This window comes from Cimex lectularius, unplaced genomic scaffold (assembly GCF_000648675.2).
Source record: "Cimex lectularius strain Harlan isolate CLEC.00 unplaced genomic scaffold, Clec_2.1 scaffold112, whole genome shotgun sequence".
Classification (NCBI taxonomy): Eukaryota; Metazoa; Arthropoda; class Insecta; order Hemiptera; family Cimicidae; genus Cimex; species Cimex lectularius.
In genome coordinates, this window is record NW_019392699.1 from 564,181 (window position 1) to 589,968 (window position 25,788).

Here is a 25,788-nt window from a genome sequence, read left to right on the forward strand (position 1 = left end):
GGGATTTTTGGTGACCGTTAGAAGGACCGATACGGTTGTAGATGAGTCGGAGGATGTAGCCAAAACTCCCGACTGGTTACTGGATGAGAAATGCCTCCATGGCTTCATCCGCCATCGAGTATGGACTATTCGTCCTAGACGCGGTGGTGTATGAGCCTGCATTGGATCGGGTACCCTCAAAGCGTAAACGTGGAGTAATGAGGGAAGCCCTCGCGGTAGGGACAAGAGGATGCATACCTGAAAGTACTAAAAAGACGCTCGGGGGAACTCGGGAGCAATCAGGTCCCAAAAATGGCCCTCACTCTCCTTAGCAGTCTGAGGTCCTTACTTTTCATGCCGCTCTCATATGGACAGAGCGCAGCTCTTTAGCCACTCGTCCAAAGAATCCGCCTGTTGAGCATAATACCTGAATGCAACTTCTTGAATGATGGCACACGAATAGAGTATGGTGCAGGAGAGTTGGGAGTTGCACCAAAGGATGCGAACACCAGCGTTGAAAGTCCCCCTTGCTATAAGCTGTGTTTGCGGCTTGCTCCATTAGTAAGTGATGGATGATATTTTGTCGAAAAATCTACCTTAAGTAGGCTGAGCCTTTGCTCTTATCCAGGGATGCTGTAAACTCATTGGCAGCTGCCTGAAAGAAGGGTAGTCACGATACAAGAAAAACCACATTTTTTGCTCAAAAATCGCGAATAACTCGAAAACGGTTGAGAAATCGGGCAAAGTGGAAGGTGAACAATTGAAAGTTTATTAAAATTTCCTATCGATTCCTATAGGGAGCCGCTCCAGGACGAGTTTTCGTAAAAAGTGCAAAAATTAACATGTTTACGAATTTTTGAATTTACTGATGAATGACTAAAGCTGGGAAAACATTGAAAAAACGATCTTGTTCAGCGTAAACTTTTCTAAAAAATGAGACAGCGCAGATCTGTGACTTAAAAGCTGAGAAAATAGGCTACAACAAAACAACAAAAATATAGTAGAAAACTACAAAATTTCAGTGTAGTCTGGTATCGCAGAACTTTATAACCTTATGACTTAAAAGGCTGAGAAAATATGCATTTTAAAAGTTGGCCATTTTATGGTGTAAAAAACAGGCGCACGGTTTTTTTGATAGGCAGTGTGTACTTTTGTATGTAAAAGGCTCGTAGGCACGTTTTTTAAGTATTTTTCATGAAAAACGCAAAAAAAATCTAAAAATTTTTTATTGTCTTTTTCTATGTAAAGGGCTCGTAGGAACGTTTTTTTACGTATTTTTCTTAAAAAACGCAAAAAACCCAAACAATCGAAAAAAATTTAATATCTTTTTGGTGTAAAAGGCTCGTAGGCACGATTTTACGTATTTTTCTTGAAAAACGCAAAAAATCCCCAAAAAATCGAAAAATTTTTTTATTGTCTTTTTCGATGTAAAAGGCTCGTAAGAACGTTTTTCTACGTATTTTTCTTGAAAAACGCAAAAAAAAACACCAAAAAATCGAAAAAAATTTATTGTCTTTTTTGTATGAAAAGGCTCGTAGGCACATTTTTTAAAGTATTTTTCATGAAAAACGAAAAAAAATCGAAAAAAATTTATTGTCTTTTTTGTATGTAAAAGGCTCGTAGGCGCGTTTTTGTACGTATTTTTCATGAAAAACGCAAAAAAACCGTTATATGTAATGTACATATTATAATTTATCGAACTCCTGAGGAGCGATCAATAATGAGGCAGATTAGAAAAACACCTCTTTCATTTTTTTGCCGATGTTTCGACCTTTATTCGGGACATCTTCAGGGTATAAAGTGTAGTGTCATACTGGTATTGTGTTAAAGCGTTGAGACCCGAAGAAAGCTCGAAACGACGGCAAATAAATGAAAAAAGGTGTTTTTCTAGACTACCTCATCCTTGATCGGTCCTCACATCAACCAATTATGAAACAACAGGTCACTAAGAAGCAAACATTCATATTATTGTTAATTTTCGGCTGCGTCGGGTATCTTCAATAGAAATAACAATTTTTAAATTTAAATGCATAAACTGATCAGAAATGATGAAACGACGTATGAAAAATTAATTAATATTAATGGAAGTCAATAAATATCAAAGCTGCATAGAGTAAAATAAAATCTGTGTTAACTGCTCTCAGACTGATTATTACAACTTGATATTTGATTGAACTTTTTCAGAAAGAGATATTATATTCTTGTCTTTAGAATATGCTCCGCTTTTAAGATGACAGGGGGAGTTTGATCAAAATCGTCATAGGTGGAGGGTGAACAAGGGTGAAGCCCGCCAACAAAAGGATGTCTGAAAACACACAGCGGCACAATTGACAATTGGAAGCCAATTCAATTCCATTTCTAGACTGGATGCAATCCTCAGACCGTCCGGTATGCCTCCGGTAATTGAGGGATCCTTTTCAAACCCCTCAAGAAGACCTGTGATTACAGGTTCTTCCTGTAACAATTGTGTGGCTGCTACACAGTGTGTCACAATAGAAAGATGAAATTTTTTACTCATTTGGGGTTTCTAATTTCGATCAAATTTAATATGACGATAATTAATATCCAATGTTATAATAATCTTTTAATCAAATGGGATATCTAAATCGCTGAATTGTTTTATGCTAAAATACAGTTTGAACAGGAACGTCCAACATTAATATTAATTGCGAAATTACTCCGAAGCTATGAACTGCTGTCCGCGGTTTGATTAAAACTTATCAACTCCGGGCCGCCCATTGTTGGTCAGGTCTGGAGCCAGACGAGTTTCGATTGACGAAATAGTCGGATGTGACCTCGGAACCTCTGAGAACGGTCCTGCTGGCTGAACAGGGTGATGAGTTTCGGGCTGCCGTTAATAATAACCGTGGAATATGATAATATATCACCGCTTACAAACTCCTTCAGGCTCGGCCCTACAGATTTTCGAGGTATTAAAAAAGTTTTCGAGCCGATTCTAAATATTTACGACGGCTTGACAAACTTATTTCGCCCCGAATTTTCGACTGGACAACTGAAACGTTGGGCGTCTGAAAGTATCTGCGTTTTATGTAAGTATGTACAGAATATAATTTTAATCAAGACGGTTTGTCTTCCAACTGTTGCCCTAAACCAGCTACCTCTACATATCTTCATCCAAAAAGAATAAACATCATTTGCGCATACTAATCTACCGCCATGACGCCAAACGGCTAGAACTTAGAGAGAAACTTCAAAATTAAGGAATACTGGTCCTATCCAAGGAACTTTACAAAGAAATGCCTCATCGTGGTGCCGCAATGAACAGTACATCAAAAAATGTCTACCCGGCAACACTGGCTCTATTTTGTACAAGTACGGCTCAACAAACTAGCCACCGGAACCTCCTTTTTATGGAAACAAATTGAGGGTTGATTGCCAACTTCTCTTATAAATTTACTGTAGTTTTTCGGGTTTTTTGGCGACCTTATGATTTAAGGAAATTAAAAAGATCACGGGTCTGCTTGCGTGGACTGGGAGAAATAGGAAAAGAAAACTGGCTTTTGTCTGGATCCACGCACAGAAAGGACTGAAGACCTGACAACTAGCTTTTACATGCTTAAAGCTGTACTTTCTGGGCTAATCGTGGGTTTGCAGTCCATAATCAGACTGGGATTTCATTGTCGCGGGTTAGAATATATGACGATGGTTTAATATAATAAACAATGGCTTGAGCTCGTTATGCTCTTTTCTTCATGCATCAAGGGGGCAGTGCGATGGCGTGTACTTAAAGTCCAGCAATTATTTTGGTATCCTCCGTTATTTCTGAGGCTCTCGAATAGGTCATATTTCGCGAATACCCATTTCTGTGTATCATAGATCTTCTGACTACCGGGGAATTTAAACTGGCACACGTTAACGTTTCGACAACGGCGACCTTGTATTTATGGAAGACCTAATACAAACAGGGATAAAAGAGGCGGCCACCATGCCTACTGCACCTCGACCTGAATAGATCTATTGTGTTCTCCTGTTATTTATAACTCATTGTTCCAAACACTCTTTGCCTTCGCCTGGCTGTCAGAGAAAATGTTTAGGGATGGTTTCACCCACCCTGGGAGTCGTGGCCCTCTATGTGTGGAACTACGGCGACAACGGGTGGTATAGTGTGGTTTGAGGCTCGAGACCCCGAAACGGCTCACCTCGGGTTCTTATCCACGGCTTTTTTCTCAATCCGGGTTCCTTCATTCTATCCTGTGACCATTTCCAACTCCTTGGTTGCAAGGGGGGTATCCGGGCACAAAATAATGGTGCAGCCCAGAGGGCGTGGCACCTCTCTGAAGCACAATCTGTACTCATGTCGGCCTAAGGGTCGGCATGGGCGGCCAGTGCACTAGATCCTGTTTGCACAGACGGGGGAGGGTGTATGCCCATCTGTACCACGGGGTAACTGAAAAGTTCCAAAATCATCCCTAGTTACACTGGGAACGGCTTTGTGGTGGTACGTGGTGACGCCCCTGGCGGGAACTTAAACAGAGGCTGTCTTCTATTTGTGACCTTCGTGAAGCTTGCGTATGGCCAGGGTTCTCACGGGAGACGTTGCGACCGGACGACAGCGTGTAAGCGTTGAGGACGCGATGATTACGCTGAATAGTCCCTCGAATGCGTGAGTAAGCGAATTGAAACGGGTAGTGAATCGGTTTGTCTACTCGAGTATGCTTTGCATTGTTGTGCGTATGATCGGCGTGGTACCCTCGGGGAAGCGATGGATCGGACCACCTAGGCTAGGCCTATGGCGTCCCTCGAATGTGCATAGCAGGCTGAGCTCGACAGGAGGTTTTACCGTAGGCGGTGCTCAACTAGGGGGTGGTTAGCAATTCCACTAAAAACAAAACCGCGGCCGGGGCGGATCCGGTAGTTTCTACGCTATGGGAAGCTCCAATACTCTGGGAGATAGAGTCGCCTTCTCTATCTAGGGAGTACGCGGGAGAACAGGCTGATGTATTTCGGCCTGTTAGCCCTTTGCGTGCGGCATACGACCCGATGCACAATGCGGGCCCGACCATTCGGAGTGGTCAAGCGGAGAGCGAGGTTGCCTTGGCCCTTAGGGGCTGCGGTACCTCTACACCAATGCTGCGGCGATATCACTCTTCCGTCGTATGCGGAAGTGCGTCAGCTCTCATCTTGAGAATCAAAACGTCTGATAAGGTCGAATAGACAGGTGCGGACGTTAAAGATCCTCTAGTCTTGTGACGAAGAGTATTCGGAAACGAAATGTCAGAGAAGATGGCTACCTTCCGGGAATGTATTCCTAGCCTTTTTATTTCTCTGGCGCATTGTTCAATCGCTATGATTTCAGACTGAAAAAAACGGTTTCCCTCCTTTTTGTCATTTGTAGCCGAGAATCAAATAGATTACACATTTGAAAAATGGCAAAAAGGAGGGAAAATTCAAAAGGTGGGGTTGAGCTGGGAAGTTAGTTTCAGAGTGGATCGAAGTCACGATAACTCAAGTGGTAGAGCAGCGGCGTTTCAAACCGAAGATCGTGTGTTCGAATCCCGCCCGTGACACTCATTTTTTTTATCTCAACTAAAAACCTTAATTGAAAGATATTAATTGATCAAGCGGACCACGAAAACTAGTGAATTTATTATTAACATATATATTTATTTTATTTATTGCTATCTGTACATAATATACATTGAGCAAATAGTTAGTTATAAACTAGTCCGACAGACCTGTCAGACCAGAAGGCAGTGAGGAGAGAAACCAACTTTTATTTAATTGGGGGGGGGGAGTAAAAGTTAATTCGGTGGGTTAGATAGAAGGTCACGAGGCCATCGTCGTTTTAAACGGCGTGGAGGGTTGTGTTAGGGCTAGTGAGTTAGGATGGAGGGAGAGTTTAGAGTGAAAAGTGAAGAAGCGTGTATGGATAAGATCTTTCACGAAAGGGATTTTAAGATCTTTGTGAATCGTTTGATTTGTGACGTAGAAGGGAGCATTGAGGATACGGCGGAGAACTTTAGATTGAAAAGACTGAATTCGTTGGATATTGGATGATTTGGCCGAGCCCCACAGCTCGACTCCGTAGGTCCAAATAGGTCTGATGAGTGTTTTGTAAGCGGTTAGTTTGTTATGTATGCTTAGTTTTGATTTTGGTCCAAGAAGGTGTCTGAGTAGTCCATATCTTTTGTTAAGTTCTTGCCGTTTTAATCGTGTATGTGGGTTCCAAGTAAGTCTACTATCTAAGTAAAGCCCAAGGTAGCGGACTTGGTTCGATGGTGGTATTATTTTGTTGTAAATGTGCACTGGTGGACAGGTTTGTCGTTTGAGCGTAAATGTAACGTGTTGGCTTTTTTGTTCGTTTAACCTGATCCGCCACAGATTGCACCAGTTGGTAATAAAAGAATTTATTAAAAATAATAAAACTTTTTGGCTAAAATTTCAATTAAAATCGTGCATGAACAAGATTTGCTTAGTAACGGATTTTAGGTTCATTACAGGCTTAATGCAGTGAAAGTGAAGAAACAGCGAATTCATAGGAATGATTTGAATTGGGATGAGTATGGCAATTGGTCTGTAAGTAGAACCGTATTTTCCAAAAAGCGCAAATATTCTGTAAATGCGGTTTCGAAATGATTGAAATTGTGTTAACGAGATAAATAATTCCCTCGGCTGGTTTTTTTCTCGTTTTATTTTTCAATGTTTTCACTGTTGGGGTGGAAATAAAAAGGTTAAAATCCATTAAGCCTGCAATCGAAATAGGCAATTAATAACCATCTGTTGGGAATTCACAACAGGTTTCAATCGACGTTTGACCCTTTTAATCGAAAGGGCAGTAATAGTAGGTATTTACTTAATCCAGTCGATCCCTCGGCTAGTTGGAAGAGGATTACGGGCCCTTACAAATTGGACTGTCGATATAGTCAAAATAATTGATTTTTAGTCTTCAGGTAACAGACCAATGGGCGTAAAATTGTAATATATTGGTAAGCAACAGTAAATAGGGTTCATTATAAGTTTAACTTGTGTTTTTCAAAGAAAAATTGATATTTTTGCCAAGAAGAGAAGTTATCACTGTACAACATTTTTCTTGATATTATGGAAAACTAGAAAGAACGAAATAATTGCCGACAAGAAAGTTTTGTAGTCATTAAGACAGCAATGATTTTTACTCTGGCTGAAGTATTAAATTAAGCAGCTTTCAGTTAAATTTCAAAGCAAATCCAATTAAAGCAGATCAGAAAAGTTTAGAAAAGTTCGGGGTTTGGTAAATAAAAGAAACTGTTTGTGTTTTATTTTTGAAGCTATTTGTTCTTTTGTGCTACAGCGATTATTGGAACAGAGTAATCGTCTATTTTCATCGATTCTCTACTTCTCCAGATTCGACTTTCTTGTACCTGTTACCGTTTTTGCTGCTGATTCTGTAGTAGATGGATTTGGGCCTCGTCGACTTCTCGCCCGAATAGATTGGCTCGACTTGCATTTTTACCTTTCCGGTCTTTTTAACTTCCGCGTATGTCAGATCTTCGATCTTTTTCCATTCGCCCCGGTTGACGGACGGGTTCTGGGGGATGATGTTCTTCTCGTCTTTGCCGTCACCGCCCAGTCGTCGAGCGATGACATGTCCCGCGTCGTCCGACTCGTACCCCATGTCTTTCGAGTAGGTGCGCACTCGTTTGTTGGTCTTCGTGCCTCTGTCCAGATGCTTGGGCTCGATTTCGGCCTCCGCGTACTCCACCCTGCCTTTGAAGCCCGTTTCCGTCCTCCTCACCGGGCTGTCGTCTCGCTTTCTGCCGGTCGAACGTCGTCCACTTATTCCACCGAGGAGGAAGAGCAATAAAAATATTTTCAATACGTATCGCATCGAGAAAAAAAGCTTTGACTCAGAGCAGAACTGAGAGACTACTGATTTATCGTTCTTGTTTGTGTGACCTTCCTGACCCATGATATTATATCAAATCGAAAATAAAACAATTTTTTCTATCTCAGGTTTTTCTAACGAATTTATATTTACGTCATTGTGAATTTCGAAATAATGCAATTTAATTATTTAAAGCGATAACACACATTACATTGACATGCTTACAGGTAATTTAAATCAAACATGTTTTCTTTATGACTGTTGTATTCAACGATGTTAGGTTGTGGGATGTCATACAGAAAACACAGCTTAGTGCTCAATTCTTTAATTTGCCAACGTTTCGAATGGTTTTTATTCTTTTTCAGGGCAACGCAGGAATATAGTGGACAAAACCGGCTCCACCTTTATTCCAGCGTTACCTTGAAAAAGAATGAAAACTTTCGAAACGCTGAAAAAGTAAAGATTTGTGCACTACGCTGTGTTTTCTGTATGACTGCACATCCCACAATCCAATATCGTAAAATCAAATAACATGGCCCGCTTCCAATTGTCTTCAACTGTAAATTCAACCTAGGCAAAATTTGCGTAATGATACAATAGTTGAATGAAAAAATAAAATAACAATTTGACAGAATGATTTTCTGTATAATCTGGGTGAGCCACAAGGTCTGCTTCTTTCAGCATCTCGAAAAGAAAAAAAGCCACCGTCCTTCCATTGTCGTGAGGGCCGATGATGCCCGAGATTCAATAAGTACGCGATACAAACTGCAACACAAAAAGTATGTAATTTAATAATTTTTTAATTTATTGCGGGGTGAGGTGACAAAGAAGAGAGTAGTGAAGCTTCTGCCAGGCTGTCGACCTTTATTACAGTCTCCTTCAGGGTTTTACACAGAATTACAACAATTCACAATTAAGCAACAATGCAAAAATTAATTATGAGAAGTCAACTTACACGTTACATCCTTTCTAAAAAGATAGTTCCTACTCACAGTAAGTTGTTTTGCAACGATCCGGATTTCGAGCCTTTTAGCTCATCATCAGGTTGAAGGACTCCTACAACCACGTCTCTCGACATGAATTGCCAAAGTGAACCCGCTGATACCTCCGCCAACGCAACGTTCCAATTAGCAGCTGATTCTTTTAATGGCGCTCAATTTGAATGTGGGAAACGCGGAAATTATAACACATATAAATATTATACTAGTAAATATTATTAAATTACTATAAAAATAATTAGTTTAATTATTTGGATGTTTGATATTATTTATGTACATATTTAAATGGGAGGTAAATCAAAATCTGTTATATTACTAATGCATTTATCACCATGTTCAAATGGAACGTTCGCACGTTCAAATTGAGCGCCATTAAAAAAATCAGCTGCCAATTGGAACGTTGCGTTGGCGGAGGTATCAACGGGTTCACTTTGGCAATTCATGTCGAGAGACGTGGTTGTAGAAGTCCTTCAACCTGATGATGAGCTAAAAGGCTCGAAATCCGGATCGTTGCAAAACAACTTACTGTGAGTAGGAACTATCTTTTTAAAAAGGATTGAACACCACACTCACTCCATCATTTATCATTTCTACACGTTACATTGTCATAAATAAATTAAGATTACAATAAAACGTTTTTAAATCTCTAACAAAACTTTTTTTGACTTCATTTATTTGTATCTACAACTGTACATGTATTATATACAACCAGCAGATTGGGTAATTTGTGTTTGTGGCATTACGGCCGTTATAAAGAAAGCTACCCATTGGCAGCAGCTCTGGATTAACGAAATGATATTAATCCATATTCTTTTCAGACGTTTACGAGTTTTAATTGTAGGGAATGGAGTAATCGTATTTGTGTGTTGGTGTGATTTTGTAATTTACTATGAAAACGTCTATCATATGTTTTGATGGATGAAAAAACTGTTGGGATTTGAAGATCTCGTGAAGTGTATTATTGTTTACTTAAAAAGGGGCAGAAACAATTGGTCTTAAAATTTTGGATTGAAAACTTTGTAATCTTTGAATATTGGAATATTTGGCCGATCCATATACTTGGCACACGTGCATCCAAATAGGTTTGAGTAGGTGTATGTCGAAAGTTTTGATTTTAATGGTAATTTTGATTGGTGGTTCAATAGGCAATAAAGCATTTTAAATCGTTATGTCGAAAGTTTTGATTTTAATGGTAATTTTGATTGTCGGTTGAGTAGGTAATAATGAATTTTAAATGGTTAGTTCAGTGTCTGTTTTTTTAATCGTGTGTGTGAATTCCAAGTCTTCTATCAAATGTAAGTCCTAAATTAACTTTGTCGGATTGAGGAACAGATTCATTGTATAAGTATATGCTAGGACAAGTCTCACGACGGACTTTGAGGGATTAAACTTCATTTTCCAAAGATTGCTCCATTTTTCAATTGTTGATATGTGGTTTTGTAACATGAATGAAGCTTGTGTAGAAGACAGATGCCTTGTTAATATGGCGGTAAGTGTATTCTCATTTGTGGGCATATCAGAAGTAAAAATTGAGTACAACAGCGGAGCGAGTATTGACCCTTGTGCACCTGTATTGACCTGCAAGCACTTCTTCCATCCCAGAAGTCTCCGAACCCTGTTTACTGCGAAAAATCTCTCTTTAAGGTATGATTGTATAATCAGATAATAGTCCTGGGATAAAAATAATTTCAATTTTACAACAATATTTTCAAAAACGAGGAGCTTATCTCAAAGGATAAGCTAATCCCCAACCGCAGGATCGGGCGGTGCGAGCTGAGCCACCAAAGGACGAGGAAGGACTCTCTCAATTTGTTTGAAGGCACCTGCTCTTTTTATGTAAATGGCAAGGAGTTAGTTGCGTATGTCATAGATCACATATTTTTATTTTTTTCAAATCTGAATACATTTATTTTTTTTGAAGGTTTTGTTATAATTTATTTGGATCAGGTTCCGATTTTTGTATCTTTCCGATTAATTTGTTTGAGTTTGTGGCACGAATATTTTTTTCATTCTTATTTTACACTCATAAGGAAACGAGTTTGCTACGTGTGAAGGGGATTCACGCAAATATCGTAATAATTTGTATAATAATCCTTCATGCCATAGTTTGTCGAAGGCCTGAGAAACATCTAGAAACACTCCAGTCGCGTGCAGTTTCTGCTCGAGAAACGAAGTAATTAAATCTGTCACTGTGAAGTTGATGAGTGGTGGAATCATGGGTTCGAAAGCCAAATTGATAGTCTGGTAAGATGTTCGAAATAGCAATAGAAATAATTCTTTTGTAAATTAATTTTTCGAATAATTTAGAAGGAACGGGTAACAAACTAATAGGACGATAAGATGGGGAGCTTAAATTTTTATGGGGCTTTGGGATCATTTTAATGTAAGAAAGTTTCCATTGTATGGAGAATTGTGTAGTCCTCAAAATTGCGTTAAATAAAGAAGTTAGAAAGACGACTGCTTTTTTGGGAAGTTCTTGAAGAACTTCAGCTGTTATCAAATCATGACGAGGTGATATTTTATGTTTTGTTTCTTTTACATGGTCCTTAAATTCCGAAAATTTGTTCGATTTAGGCAAGTGTTCTTTTACTCTCGTTTTTATTTCTCTATCGCTTTGACCTATATATTTAATATCACAATCATTACAAATGAGTTGGTAAACCCCGCTTTTTGCCAAGTTGTCTACCTTGTCTTTAGGTTTTGAGAGGATGTTTTTAAGTGAACCCGTTCTTCTAAAAGTATTCTAAAACCTTCTTGTTTAAAAATTTTATTAACAATTAATTAAGGTTTTTAGTTGAGATAAAAAAGTCAATGGCACGAGCGGGATTCGAACCCACGATCTTTGGCTTGATACGCCGCTGCTCTACCACTTGAGCTATCGTGACCTCGATCCACTCGGACATCAACCTCCCATCTCAGCCACACCTTTTGAATTTTCCCTCCTTTTTGCCATTTTTCAAATGTCGTGTACTCGGATTGGATTCTCGACGGCAAATGAAATGGCCACGGAGAGCTTTAGTGAAGTTTACTTCATTTTAAATCATTAAATTCACTAATTTCGTGGTCCGCTTGACCAATTAATATATTACAATTAATTAAGAGTTTTAGTTGAGATAAAAAAGTCAAACGGCACGAGCAGGATTCGAACCCACGATCTTCGGCTAGATACGCCGCTGCTCTACCACTTGAGCTAACGTGAGCTCGATCCACTCGGACACCAACTTCCCATCTCAACCCCACCTTTTGAATTTTCCCTCCTTTTTGCCATTTTTCAAATCCCGCTCAACTAAAAACCTTAATTGTAATATATTAATTGGTCAAGCGGACCACGAAATTAGTGAATTTAATTTTACTAACTTTTTCCGATAATTCACCAATGTATGGCAAACAACGGAAACCTAATGATTCATTTGTGGTGGGGTGGTTGAGTCCTATTGTTGATTCTTTTAATTTAATTTTTTTAATTCTTTTAACTAGCAACCTATCAATAAATATTTATAGATACCCATTGTTTTTTTAGGTCTTAATAGTTTCTAATTCTTTTTTATAGTTAGCAGGTGTTAATGGAAGGTTTAACATACGGTCTATGAGCCAAATGAAACCAACAGCCTTTTGGGACCATGGGAGGAAGAATCCGTTGGTATCATAGTGCCTGTAGTTGTGGGTTTTCTATATAAGTCAATTTCTATTAGATTCTATTGTTTATTATGGACAAGTTTAGGTCTATAAACTTCACTTCCACTTTTTTTAGGTATTTTGATTACTTTTGAGGGATAACATTTTTAGAGGACACGGTTAAGGCGAAAACGTCTCCCAATACTTTATTATTAGTCGAAATAAAGATTTTTATGTCAAAGGAATAAAAGCGCTTATTTCACCTTGGCAAAGATGTATACATTGTGATGGAAAATATTTCGAATAAATTTTCTTTATTTTATAAAAATTAACAATAGTTTGGACTGCTCCTTCAAAACCTCCATTATTTTTGCACCAGACCAATATAAAGGCCCAATACAAGATCCCTGCGGCATTCCTGAGGTAGACTCAAAACTTACCTGAAGCTTGTTAAAGTAAAGCAATTCATAATAATTGGACATCTTCATTATGTGCAATTTGTCAAGAAAGTACTTGTTGGAAAGTTTTTCAGGGGAAATATTTCAACGTGGCCAGAGGAGAAGAAAAATCTATCGAACGGGTCATGGCCGGGGCAATTAATGACAGGACAAATTGTTTTAACTGGTCTCCAATACCTTTAGGAATTGCGAGAACAACGAACAGTTTTTCTGTTCCGTTTATTTTGATAGATTGCTCGAAAAAGGTGTGGTAAATAAAAACTGTCAGTTTCAATATAACTTATCTGAAAACGGGGCACTAATAAATTAGTTTATGTTCTTTTAGGGGTAAAAATCCTTATGAATATTGATAGATTCGAAAAAGGTGATTCACTTACTGTGCCGAGTAAATTTATGGAATAAGGGGGATGTATCGATTTTAGTGATGTAGCTTGAGTTAACATTGTTCCACACGATTTTCGCCTGGAAATACCACCATCAATCGTCTTCCGTAATGGTGCCCAGTCTGCAGAACTCGCATCCTCCGTTTTCCATTCCAGCCGGCCCGCTAAGGTGAGGCATCGGTGTCAAATGACCCCAAAAGCTGAATCGGCGATTGTTAAACTTTGCTTCTCAAAGGGAAATAAACGTCGACCAGGTTTGTCCTGGGTTTAGTTAATTCCCCTGAATTGAAACCCGGATGTCCATCAAGACGGGGACAGGAGTTGGAATGTCGCGCTGTTAATTAAATTCGCTTCAACTACTACCCCCTTTATTTCACATTTTACAAATGCCGTTCCTAGAATATTTTGTATTAAAACAGAACAAGGGAAAAAAATTGGAAGGAAAACAAAAATATTTAAACATTTCAACACGTCCAAAGACCAATTTGCTGTTTAATATATAACTCATCCATTTTAAACTTTCCTTTTTGCATTTTTAATGTAATTAACTCCTTCATTACATTTCAGTTATTGTGTTCTATTCTCTTTTCGTACCGGTTTTTGGTTTTTCCTTCCGACCTTTATTAGGACCGATTTGAGTGGGACACTACAGCAGATTTTCTTAAAAATAATTAATATACGATATAATAATAACAATAAGATTTTTACTGACTATTTTTCACACAAGATTTTGAACAAATTCTTAAACAAATAGAAATGGAGATGCTGCCGGGGCTGTGTTGCGCAAAATAATATGTGTATCTAATTAATATTCTGACAGGAAAAAATTCCACACAACTGATTTTTTTTCATTTTCTCGATAATAGATAATCCCGCCCTTATTTTGTCTCATTGTTTTTATCAATAAATATTTATTTATGCTATGTTTTAAATTGGGAATATCAATTAGACGTAATCACACTTAATTCTTAATCCAAAACAAGGATGATTTTTCAATGTTTAATTTTTACGAAATTTAAAATGTTTCTTCAGACTCATTTGAATACTGAAGCAATAAACTGTTTATTTTCAACTTTGTTTTCTTAATTTCAATTTTTTAACTTACAAATGCTACTTAGTGCTGAAGATGTTGCGCTTGGTTTGGCACTTATAGATGATGGACGTTCCATGAGGCTATTGCTATCGGAGTTCCATACTTCGACGTTTTCGAGAAACTTGGTCCAACCATAGAAGGCCCGGTTTTGGACGTCCTAGGGTAACAGAACCACAGGATGATCGTTTTTTGAGGATTTTGCGAACCTTACTGTTGCTCAAGCGATTCATCAGCTCGAGGAAGTTCGAGGTGTCCAAATTTCGGAACGCACTGCTCGAAGAAGATTAAATCAGAATGGACTGGTGGCTTTTCACCCAGTAAGAGGACCAGAATTGAACAGAACGCAAAGAGTTGCACGGCTCCCATTTGCTCGAGAATACGGCCTTTGGACGATTTTATGTCCGTTTTAGAAGAAGAAGAAGAAAAATAACTTTATTCTGGGACTGGTGTCCCCTAAGAATAAGTTACATGAAATAAATAAAGGAGTTCCTTCTATGAAGTTAAAAGTAAAAAAAAAGATAGAAATCTTGGCCCAATGTATACCAGTAAGGCAAGCCAGAATAGAAAATTACGAGAATATTAAACAAAAATAACAAATGTTAACGTGAAGTCTCTGCTTGGAGGGAGAGGAGGTGATTAGACAGGATTTAAAGGAGGAAAAGGAGGCAACGTGACGAATAGAAACGGGAAGGGAGTGGCAGAGTTTAGGGGCTCGGATCAGAAAGGATCTTTCGAAGGTATGGGTTGTATGTTGTGGAAGGATAAGGTCAACTGGGGATGAGCGGGTCTTACGAGTGAGATGTGAAGAGTTGAATTGGAGGGATTGGATGATGTAAGGAGGACGACGAGTGTGGAAGGACTGGAAAAGAAAGCAACCTAGGAAATACTGTGCACGGAAGGAAGGGAATAGCCAGGAAAGTTGGGAATACAATCCCGACACCCGGGATCCCCGTGGGGTGCCGTACACAAATCTTACGCAACAATTCATAATACGCTTCAATCGCGCGTTCTCCCCCTACGAGAGACCACCGTATGCCAAACAGCTATAATCGAAGAAGGGAAGTATAAGGGAAGATACAAGGAGTTTGCGGGTGGAGAAAGGTAAGAGAAGCCAGGACCGACGAAACAGGCTGAGGGAGGCAATGGAATGGCGGGAAATATGGGAAATGTGAAAATGCCAGGAAAGGTTTTGGTCAAAGACTACTCGTAGGTTTTTAACGGAAGAGCAGAAGGGGATGGGATGGTTATTTAGCATGAGAGGTGGGATGCTGGGCAGGGAATTGAGAAGTTGCCTGGACCCGATAATTATGGCGGTGGATTTGGATAGATTAAGGACTAGGGAATTTTTATGGGCCCATTCGTTGATGGAGTTTAGGTCTTTTTGGATCTTGAGAGTGGCCGAGTGAACATCGGAGGGTGGAAGGATATGTATATTTGGGAGTCATCGGCATATAGATGATAGTTACAGGACTGGATGGAGTCTGGCAGATCATTGATATAAATGGAAAAAAGGATAGGAGAGATGCTAGAGCCTTGGGGCACCCCAGATTTTAGAGAGAGAGGAAGGAGGAGGTAAGGCCATTGGGAAGGGAGACAGCTTGGTGGCGATTGGTAAGGTAGGAGTGGACCCAACGGATGGTGCTGGCGGAGGAGGAAAAAGATTCGAGTTTAGAGAGGAGAGAAGAGTGAGGCACAGAATCGAAGGCTTTAGAAAAAACAAGAAGGACAAGTATAGTAACTTTCCGTTGGTCCATTGCTAAGTGGAGGTCACTGGTAATTTTTATTAGTGCTGAGTGGGTGGAATAACCTTGGCGGAAGCCAGATTGGAGGGGGTTGAGAAGATGGGAGTGTTCAAGGTGCCTGGAGACTTGTGCTTGGACTAATCTTTCTAGGGGCTTGGACAGGTTTGAGAGGATGGAAATGGGACGGTAGTCTTTAGAGGAGGATGGGTTGGGGGTTTTATTGACAGCGTGGACAAGGGCTTTTTGCCAGGCTGTCGAAAAACAGAGTTTTGGAGTGAGTAGTTATAGATGTGAAAGAAGAAAAATGTTTAAGAAAATGGATAGGGATGCCATCAACTCCAATGGCATTGGAGTGGGATTTGGTTCGAAGTCTTCGGCCGGGGTTAGATGGGAGAAATAGAAGTTAGATGAACATGTTTTACAGAGGAGTGTAGATGTGTTCTATTATCTCCAGATGGGCGTGGAGTGTGGAGAAGGCGAAATGAAAGGTGTGAAGCTTGTAATTCTTCCAACCTTTTCTACGTAGCTCAGTTATGGCGTTTGCGGGAATTTCAATGGAGAGTCGAAGGGTTGGTTGGTGCTCGTGGAGGGTGTTTGACTCCCATCCTCGATGAAATCAGCGACAATTCTATTCTAATGACCTTCAACAGCATAACATCACTTACCCTGGCTAACCCTTTCTCCAGACTTGAACCCCATCGAGCATTTATGGGATAACCTCTAAAGAGCAATAAGAGCACGTCCATCACTTCCTGATACACTCTACTATGTTGAAAGGACTCTTCGTCAAGAATGGGCTAACCTCCAGCAAAGAGACATTTCCAGACTGGTGTAAACTATGCAGAGGTGTCTTCGAGATGTATTTAAGGTAAGAGAACGAAATAGGCGATCGATTCGATTTAATTCTGGACTTCGAGCTGGACACATCAAGCACTCAATCCCAACATTCGAGATCTACAATACTTGCTTTATGGATGCATTATCCTGCAATAGCTAGAATCTCTCACCGATGTAGGAGGCAAATGGCACTACATGTTCTTTGACTATGTCTATTAAGTACCTCTGTGAATTTAGAAATTTTCTTCGTACAACAACCAATTCGGTGCGGGCATCCGAGGAAACGTCAGAAATCGATGACCCACCATGGAATACCACCTGAGGAATAGTACAGCAAAGGGGGGGGGGTGAATGGCACTACATGGGTTTCGATTGTCTTTTAAGTTATTCTGTGATATTAGGGATCATCCTCGCACAGCAACCAATTCAGTGCAGTTGTCAAAGGAAATGCCAGCCAGAACATCAATGACCCGCCATGGAATACCACCTGAGGAATAGTACAGCAAAGGGGGGGGGTGAATGGCACTACATGGGTTTCGATTGTCTTTTAAGTTATTCTGTGATATTAGGGATCATCCTCGCACAACAACCAATTCAGTGCAGGTGTCAAAGGAAATGCCAGCCAGAACTTCAATGACCCGCCATGGAATACCACCTGAGGAACCATACAGCATAAACTTTGCCCTGAGTGTCTCCAAATGAAATTTCCATGTGAAGATTTGAGGCCAACTCCCACCTCATCAAAGAGAACTCGTCCCAAATCTCCCAATGTCCAATTCACATGTTCCTGTGCGAATTGAAGCCTGGCCATTTTCTGAGCTGTGGTAAGAAGAGGTCCAGTTGCCGGGCCCTAAGTTATTTTTATTGAACCTTCTTCTTACAGTCCTGGAAAAATTCAAAAGATTTTGGACTTGTCTGATTTCTTATCTCATTTCTCGTAATGCTGCGGTTTAGTAGAGCCTAATCTATCGTCCGTAGACCCAAGTCGACCCGAAGTAGTGTGAAGCCCTTTTTTTAAGCACCGAAGAACCTTTCTTACTGTAGAGTAATTTACGTTCTGTCTCCTGACGACTTCGTCCTTCCTGAAATAATGTTATGACTCTGTCATACTCACTGAAATGCCTGGCTGGAGCCATTGTTAAAAGATTTAAGAATAAGAATAATTCCCTAGTTTCGTGGTCCGCTTGACCAATTAACATCTTTCAATTAATTAAGGTTTTTAGTTGAGATAAAAATATTTGAAAAATGGCAAAAAGGAGGGAATATTCCAAAGGTGGGGGTTGAGATGGGAAGTTGGTGTCCGAGTGGAGCTCAAGTGCTAGAGTAGCGGCGTATTTAGCCGAAGGTCGTGGGTTCGAATCCCGCTCGTGACACTGACTTTTTTATCTCAACTAAAAACCTTAATTAATAAGAATAATGTCGAATGAAATCAATAAAGGAAAAACGTTAACTGAAAGCAATCTTTAGGTGAAGAAGAATGGAAGGGCATAACGCTCCTTTTTGTGCAAATGAGATTCATCAGTACAAAAGTAAACAGAAGGAGTAAAGAAAGCATTATTTATTGTTTATTATGACTACAATAGCTCCTCTAATTACCTGCAATTACGTTTGAAAGATAATGGATTTAATTTGTACATATACAGTTGCAGGTGAAAATGAAGCAAAAAAAATATTTTAAGCGCTTTTAATTAACCTTTTAAAAATTATTGCAATATAAGCTTAAATTTACTTATTTATTTGTGCTAATTATCATACTTATACAAATTACGTTTGATTATTATACATATTCAAGTAATTAATGTTGGCTAAGTCTTAAATTTAAGCCGATTTGTATTCAGGCTAATTAATTACAGCTAAATGTTAAGCAATCAGGTTTGTAGAAAAGCTAAACTGTTGGCATGATATACATAGTTCAAACTAAAATTATTATACAATAAATATTTTTCGATTGTAACACACCAAATTTCTATCATTTTTCTTTTCTTGAATATCCAGATGTTTTATTTTTTTTTTAGCGTTTTTGGCGATGGCGACGTTATATGAAACTATTATTTTGAAAAATCTACAAAAACATTTCAACAGTCCGTGTAAATAAAAATATTACCTGCTTACTTTTCTATTGTTTAGAATAATAAAAAAAATACGGCCAATTATTTAAAAAAATATATATATACAAACATGTAACATTGGGTTAGAATTTATGAGGCAGTGCACGTATTCTGTTCGAAATTGAGATAAAAATAGATCAGTTGCAAGGCATCCAAGGCACGTTACAGACGAGGTGTTTCATGAGGTGAGCAAGAAGCAAGACAAACTCACAGGTACGTCGGCAAAAAGAAACAGCATCCTTCGAAATGTCAAGATTTATGAGATCCCGCGGGAAACAGACCGCTGTGGAAAAGATCCAGCAGCTTTACAAAAGGCCGCACAGGCCACCGCCGCCTGTGCACTACCTCCTCTCGGCAAAGGAAGTGTCGGAAAACAGAAAGCTCTTTTCGTATTTCGACAGGAACAGAGACGGCCTGTTGGACGAGAAAGAATATTTTGACCTCATCAATTTTGAAACATCCAACCAAACAAGATACTCCAACCTAGAAAACGTACGTATTTTCTATATTTATCATTCATGGTGTATCTAGTCAATTTAAGTTTGTTAGAAATTTTAGGGCTATTGAAAAATAATTGACCATCATGATTTTATATATGTGCTTAAATGATTTTAAAAAAATATTTCTAATACATTTTGTTATTTTCATTTTGCTTAAGACTTACATTATATTCTTGAAAAAATAGAAATTTCACTTAATTTCAAATTTCTTTATTTTCTATTATGTCTCGGTTAATAATTCTTAAACATGGTCAAAAGCCTTATAAAAATATGACTGTATTAATTTATGTGAGCTCAAGAAAATTAACATAATTTGAAATGAGTATAAATGTTAATTTATTCTGCCATTATTTATCTAGGTAAAAATTTATGGAAAAGTTTGACTGTCTCATTAAGTAATAATATTTAGCCACATTAATGGCTTAATTATGCTATAATATAATTCCCTTGTCTCATTAAAACCCACACTACTATAAACTTACGTCATCTTGACATGAAAATGTCTCCTATAATTATCATTTATTAAAAGATAATTAGAAAGTGCTTTAAAACAAAATTGTTTATCACTAAAATTGTTTAATAAGGCTGTTTTTTTATTCACGGCAATAATAAAGGAGAGGAGGTAAAAACTACATATCTAGATTTTTGGAGCGTTTTGGAATTTTTTTTTTTAAATCAAAACCAAAATTTTGTACTATTTTTATCAACATATTTAAAAACTTTCGTATGTATTTAGATAAAAAGCAATTTTGGTTCACCATCAGCGTTGTTCTATAAAACAGATGTTAGCTTAAATTAAGTTAATTAATGCTTAAATTTTATAGTGTTTTATGCTTTAATTGATTTTTTTTTTAAATTTGTAACCATGTAGTTTTACTGTATTTGATATAGTTTTGAGTATTGAGCAAGATTTGTTAGTTCATTTCTCAACTGCTTGTGGTTGTAACAACTTGCAGTTCATGAGTGTCAACTATCCAAGAAATTTGGCTATATGTCGACTTGTGTTGACGTTGGTTGTGTCATGCACGAGTTTGTTTGGATTCAGGTTTTCTCGAGCAACGACTCGAACTCGGACGGGCGGATTTCCGAAACGGAATTCTTAAATTACCGAGGGAAGCTGAAGATGTGGCAACCTAACCAGGACGACGTCCACTACCTGTTCGACGCCTGCGACAGAAACTCTGACCAATTGTTGTCTTTCGATGAATTCAAAGCTGTCTGGCGGGAACTCGGCGAATACAGCTCGAAGAGGGAATTGAAATACCTGTTCGACCGATACGACCGCAACAGGGAGAGCAAAATCACCAAGGAAGACCTGTGGCGGATGGTCAAGCAGAACCTCAAAAGGACGGCCTGCCGGAAACAGCGGCATTACCAACACGTCCCGTTCGATGAATTGTAACAATGTAATGGAGAATATACGACAAATACTTTAAAACATTCCTTTGTTGTCATTTGTTTGTTATTAGGTGTAGTTGCTAGTTCGCTCTCTCAAAGTCTCGTTTGGTTACTTAATTGTAAAGGGTTTTTCCTCGGCGCATTATTTCAACGTCTTCTTTCAGGTGTTCAAAAGCATGGATCTGAATAAAGACGATCGGCTTTCCTTCAGCGAACTGTTGGAATACAGGACCCGCAAGCTCAAAGACCCGCCCATGCAGCACCACCTCGACGTCATTTTCGACTCTTACGACAAGAACAACGACGGACGGATCAACTTGGAGGAACTGCGGGTCTGCTGGCTCCAGCTCGGCCAGGATCCTACCGAACCCGCCTTGAGGAATTGGTTCGTCAGAGAGGACGGGGACAAGGACGGTCTCATTGACATCTTCGAGTTCACTAACTTCGTCAAGAAAAATTTCGGGAAAAAACCGGTCAAATAACAACGATTCATTGCTGTAAACGTTCTTTTAAATACACTAGTTCACATTTTGCAATATGATACGCATTTGATTTTACAGACAAGTAAAAAAAAATATCACATCATTGTACCAGATAATATTTACTAATTCCGAAGTAAGTATTGAACTATTCGCTTCAATTCGGATTAACATAATCCGTTTTAAACCTATTGCTGAAATTAATCAGTCAATATTTTGTTTAAATTTTGTTCAGAAATAATAATTACAAATGTAAATTAATCATGATTTCCAAATTTTTCCATTTTTCCTGGAATGAAAATCTGTTGAAATGACAACTTGATGACATATATTTAATATAGTTTGAGACTTTATTGGACGGAGTGTCATCTATTTATTCCATGAATGATTAAGCTAAGGAGTTATGTAGGCAGAGGAAAGTTAAAACCGTACGAATAGTATATAGCAATTCCGAAATTTGGAGAGCAACAACTCCTCTCAAGATGTGTGAACGTGTTTGGGCATCACACTTAGCAATTCATACAATCAGCCAAATGATGGAATGAAATTGTATGTTTGTCTCAACTTTAAGGGGGAAGGATTGCATGTAAAAAAGGGGCCAGGGGCAAAGGTGGGAATCGAACTCATGACCTCGGGGTCTACGAGCCGAAAGTTTCAGATATCGACTTTCTTCAAGTTACTTAGGACTATAGTCAGCAAACTGACGTGGAATCCCCACACAAGGCTTAAAATACAACTTGACGGAAAACTCGGACCACTACAAGCCTTTACTGCGACCTCTTCGGACATTAGGATTGTAACTGTGGGGCTTTGCCAAACCATCCAGTATCCAGCGTATCCAATCGTTCCAATCAAAAATCCTCAGACAAATGGCCAAAGCTCCTTACTACGTCACTAACCACATTATCCACAATAACCTTAACATCCATCTTGTCAACAAACTAATTTTTTCCCAATTCCGAAAGTTTCACACCAACCTCTCGATCCATCCTAACCTTACTGACCGAGCCCTCTCTACACATTCCCATCTACAGAATCTGCCAGGTCGCCTTAATCGACGATGGCCTCGAGACCTCCTCGGTTCGACAAGCATTGACTGGTTTCTCATGGCATGTGTCCTCTCTAGGTGCAACACTGGCATTAGGGTTAGTGAAAAAAAGTGCTTGATTACAATTGTAATATATACAAACATGTATAGGCTACAATTGAAAAAATACAAGATGAAAAAACTGTTGGGATTTGAAGATCTCTGTGAACTGTGTTATTGTTTACGTAAAAAGGGGCAGAAACAATTAGTCTTAAAATTTTGGATTGAAAACTTTGTAATCTTTGAATATTGGAATACTTGGCCGATCCATATACTTGGCACCCGTACATCCAAATAGGTTTGAGTAGATATGTGTATGTCGAATGTTTTGATTTTAATGGTAATTTTGATTGTCGGTTGAGAAGGTAATAAAGAATTTTAAATCGTTTGTTCAGTGTCTGTTTTTTTAATCGTGTGTGTGGACTCCAAGTTGGTCTTCTATCAAATGTAAGTCCTATATAGTTAACTTTGTCGGATTGAGGCTCAGGTTCATTGTATTATATGCTAGGACAAGTCTCACGACGGAGTGTAAAGGTGATATGTTGTGACTTTGAGGGATTAAACTTTATTTTCCAAAGATTGCTCCATTTTTCAATTGTTGATATGTGGTTTTGTAACATGAGTGAAGCTTGTGTAGAAGAGAGATGCCTTGTTAATATGGCGGTGTCATCTGCGTATGTGGCGGTGAGTGTATTCTCATTTGTGGGCATATCAGAAGTAAAAATTGTGTATAACAGCGGAACAAGTATTGACCCTTGTGGCACACCTGCAAGCACTTCTTCCATCCCAGAATCCCTAACCATCCCTAAATGAAAAATTAAAAAAAAATCTTGAATAGCAATCAGCTGGAATTGAGATCTACAAGAGGTTTAGGTCTGTTTTTACCTACCACTTACCAAAATGTCTTTTTAATTTCACAGTGCAAATTTTGGAATTCATGCTTATTATGAAAGGCACAAATTCGTTCCAAATATTTATCAATGCTGTGTGTAGTGATCACTTTCGAAATTATCTTTCGAGCAAGTAATTTTTTATTTTTTAAGAAAAATGATTGTGCTTGATTTATTGTAAGAATATACTCGTATATTTAGAACACTGTTATATATTGATTAGTATTATTTCATTTTTGTTGTATTGCTTTATGTCATTATGTCAATGTTCTTAAGGGAATTAGTTCCTAAGACATAACCAAGTTTTTCTATATCTCTCTCTCTCTCTCTCTCTCTCTCTCTCTCTCTCTCTCTCTCTCTCTCAATATATTTTTAATGTATAATATGTAATCATCAGCTTGAATTGACATTAAGCAGGGGTTTTGATTCAGATTTTTATATGCCTACATATAGGACTGTCACATCCCAAAAATAATTTTTAATCTATCCCTGTAAATTGATCCTGTCCTCTTCCCACTGACATTAAAACAAAAAACCCACAAACATTTAAAAACGCAGTATATGGTTACATCTTACAAAATCACCTTACTGAGCAAAACATTGACAATTGTATAAAAAAAAAGAAGAAAAAAAATATATATATAATATAAATTCATTTTGTTTTTTATTTTGTTTTATTTGGTATTACATTGTTCTACTTTAGTCATTCCATTTCGAATTTCTATCGCTGAGAGAGCTGTTTCATATTTGTATTGTTTATTGTTGATGTTCTTAAGGAAACCTGTTCACAGGACAAACTAATGTTTCTCTCTCTCCCTCAGTATATATATATATATATGCATATCCACATACCCAAAATCATTTTTAATCTATTCCGCCAAATTGTGGAACGCGCTCCTCAGAGATATTAAAATCAGAGTGGTGTTTTATATTTGTATTATTTATTGTAGTCCTTAAGGAAACCTGTTCCCAGGGCCAAATCAAATTTCTCTCTCTCTCTCTCTCTCTCTCTCTCTCTCTCTCTCTCTCTCTCTCTCTCTCTATTTCCATGCTGTCGTGAGTTAAGTTAGTACGCAAAGTGTGCGTTTTCATTTTGAATAGCTAGGAAATATTAGAATTTGTACGGTTACTATCCAAGATCTAGTGCTTGTAGTCTTTATGCAAATCGTCCTTATCAATATAAACGCATCCGGAAATGCAAATAGGCTTTCCGTGATGGAGAATATTATTATTAAAATTAACGTCACGGGGTACAGCAATCAAAATTGCCGGGATTCTTTAAAAACGGCCGGCGATAAAATTCGCATAAAAAGTAAATAAAAACGTCGATTTTTGATCAAATTTGTTGTTGTGGATTGAACGTGTGGGAGTAAGACGTTGTGGTCTGATATGGAAATTTTAATTTACCCTCGATAAAGGGAGAAATCGCCGTAAATTCAAGTTTATTGCTCGTTATCAAAAATGCGAGAAAACGACCCAAAGCGTTTATGGAAATATTACCGTTCATAACGAAAATTTTTAAATAAACAGCCTGATTCTATTCAGAATTGTGAACTTCTGTCAAATTGAAGTGGATAAAACTAATGAGACATTTAAAAAGTGTAGGTATAAATAATAAATGGTCCTTCTACGCCCTCCTTGTAATCGCCCGCCTTCCTTCGTCACGTTACAATCGCCATTTACACTGCTGACATGATCATCGTGTCGATACTGTTGACCTCCTTAATCTCGGACCTGAAAGACCGTGTTTTCGTCAGAGCTCAAATGGAATGGAAAACCCCCCTCGCTAAATTGGCCGAGTTTTCTCCTAAACCAAAAATCCGTCGGAATTCGTAAGAAAATGTCAAAATACCACTTGGAACTCGGATTTAAAAATGTGACGAATTGCAACTGAATGATAAATATTTTCTACTTGATTTAAATTATATATACTCAATTGAGCTAATTCCACACTGAATGGTCTGCAATTTACATTTGAAAACTTACTCTTCAGACGAACTTTGAACTTTATTAAATGGACTGCAATTAATAAATTTCTATTACATTTGAATTTATTCACTTTTTAAAATATGGTTAAATATATTCAACAGAAATTGAATTTATTCCCCGTGAGAAAATTAGAAAGGTTTTAGAAAGTTTAGACCAAATATACATTAGAAAGGTTTTTTCAGTAAAACAAGTAGTGCATTGAATGTGGACTAATTTTTCGGTTCAAATAAAGCAGAAACCCACAGGGTTGATCCAATTCCATCAGTGTATTTCAATGGGCATAAAATACAGCTGTATCCAGTTTATCATCGAGCAGGCGTTCAGTAATAACACTGTAGCATATTCTATATTAGCTAATAAACCTAGATAGATTTACCAGCTTAGGCTGGAGGATAATTTGGCCTGGAAAC

The 25,788-nt window shown here is 38.2% G+C and overlaps 2 protein-coding genes across 3 annotated transcripts; one reads left to right on the top strand and one right to left on the bottom strand.

The window, feature by feature from the left end:
- Positions 1-7,203: 7,203 nt before the first annotated feature.
- On the bottom strand, positions 7,204-7,900 carry LOC112126648 (probable deoxyribonuclease RhsA). Its single transcript, XM_024226084.1, has one exon. It carries the CDS (start codon positions 7,883-7,885, stop codon positions 7,298-7,300), a length of 588 nt encoding a protein of 195 aa, XP_024081852.1. The 5' UTR covers positions 7,886-7,900; the 3' UTR covers positions 7,204-7,297.
- An 11,229-nt stretch (positions 7,901-19,129) lies between these two features.
- LOC106664656 (calmodulin-like) lies at positions 19,130-21,474 on the top strand. 2 transcript variants are annotated; one of them, XM_014390580.2, is made up of 2 exons: positions 19,130-19,527; positions 21,098-21,474. In XM_014390580.2, the coding sequence occupies exons 1-2, from the start codon at positions 19,282-19,284 to the stop codon at positions 21,413-21,415; spliced, it is 564 nt and encodes a 187-aa protein (XP_014246066.1). In that variant the 5' UTR covers positions 19,130-19,281; the 3' UTR covers positions 21,416-21,474. The 2 variants fall into 2 exon arrangements, with proteins under 2 accessions (XP_014246066.1, XP_014246065.1); XM_014390579.1 differs by lacking the exon at positions 21,098-21,474 and adding an exon at positions 20,581-20,975 and having other exon boundaries at positions 19,136-19,527.
- The last annotated feature ends 4,314 nt before the right edge of the window (positions 21,475-25,788 follow it).

Excerpts from the sequence above, each read along its gene's own strand:
- LOC112126648 (XM_024226084.1), bottom strand. The coding sequence starts at position 7,885 with ATGGGTCAGGAAGGTCACACAAACAAGAACGATAAATCAGTAGTCTCT.
- LOC106664656 (XM_014390579.1), top strand. The coding sequence starts at position 19,282 with ATGTCAAGATTTATGAGATCCCGCGGGAAACAGACCGCTGTGGAAAAG. Across the intron at positions 19,528-20,580 it reads GATACTCCAACCTAGAAAAC|GTTTTCTCGAGCAACGACTC; the intron begins GTACGTATTTTC and ends GTTTGGATTCAG.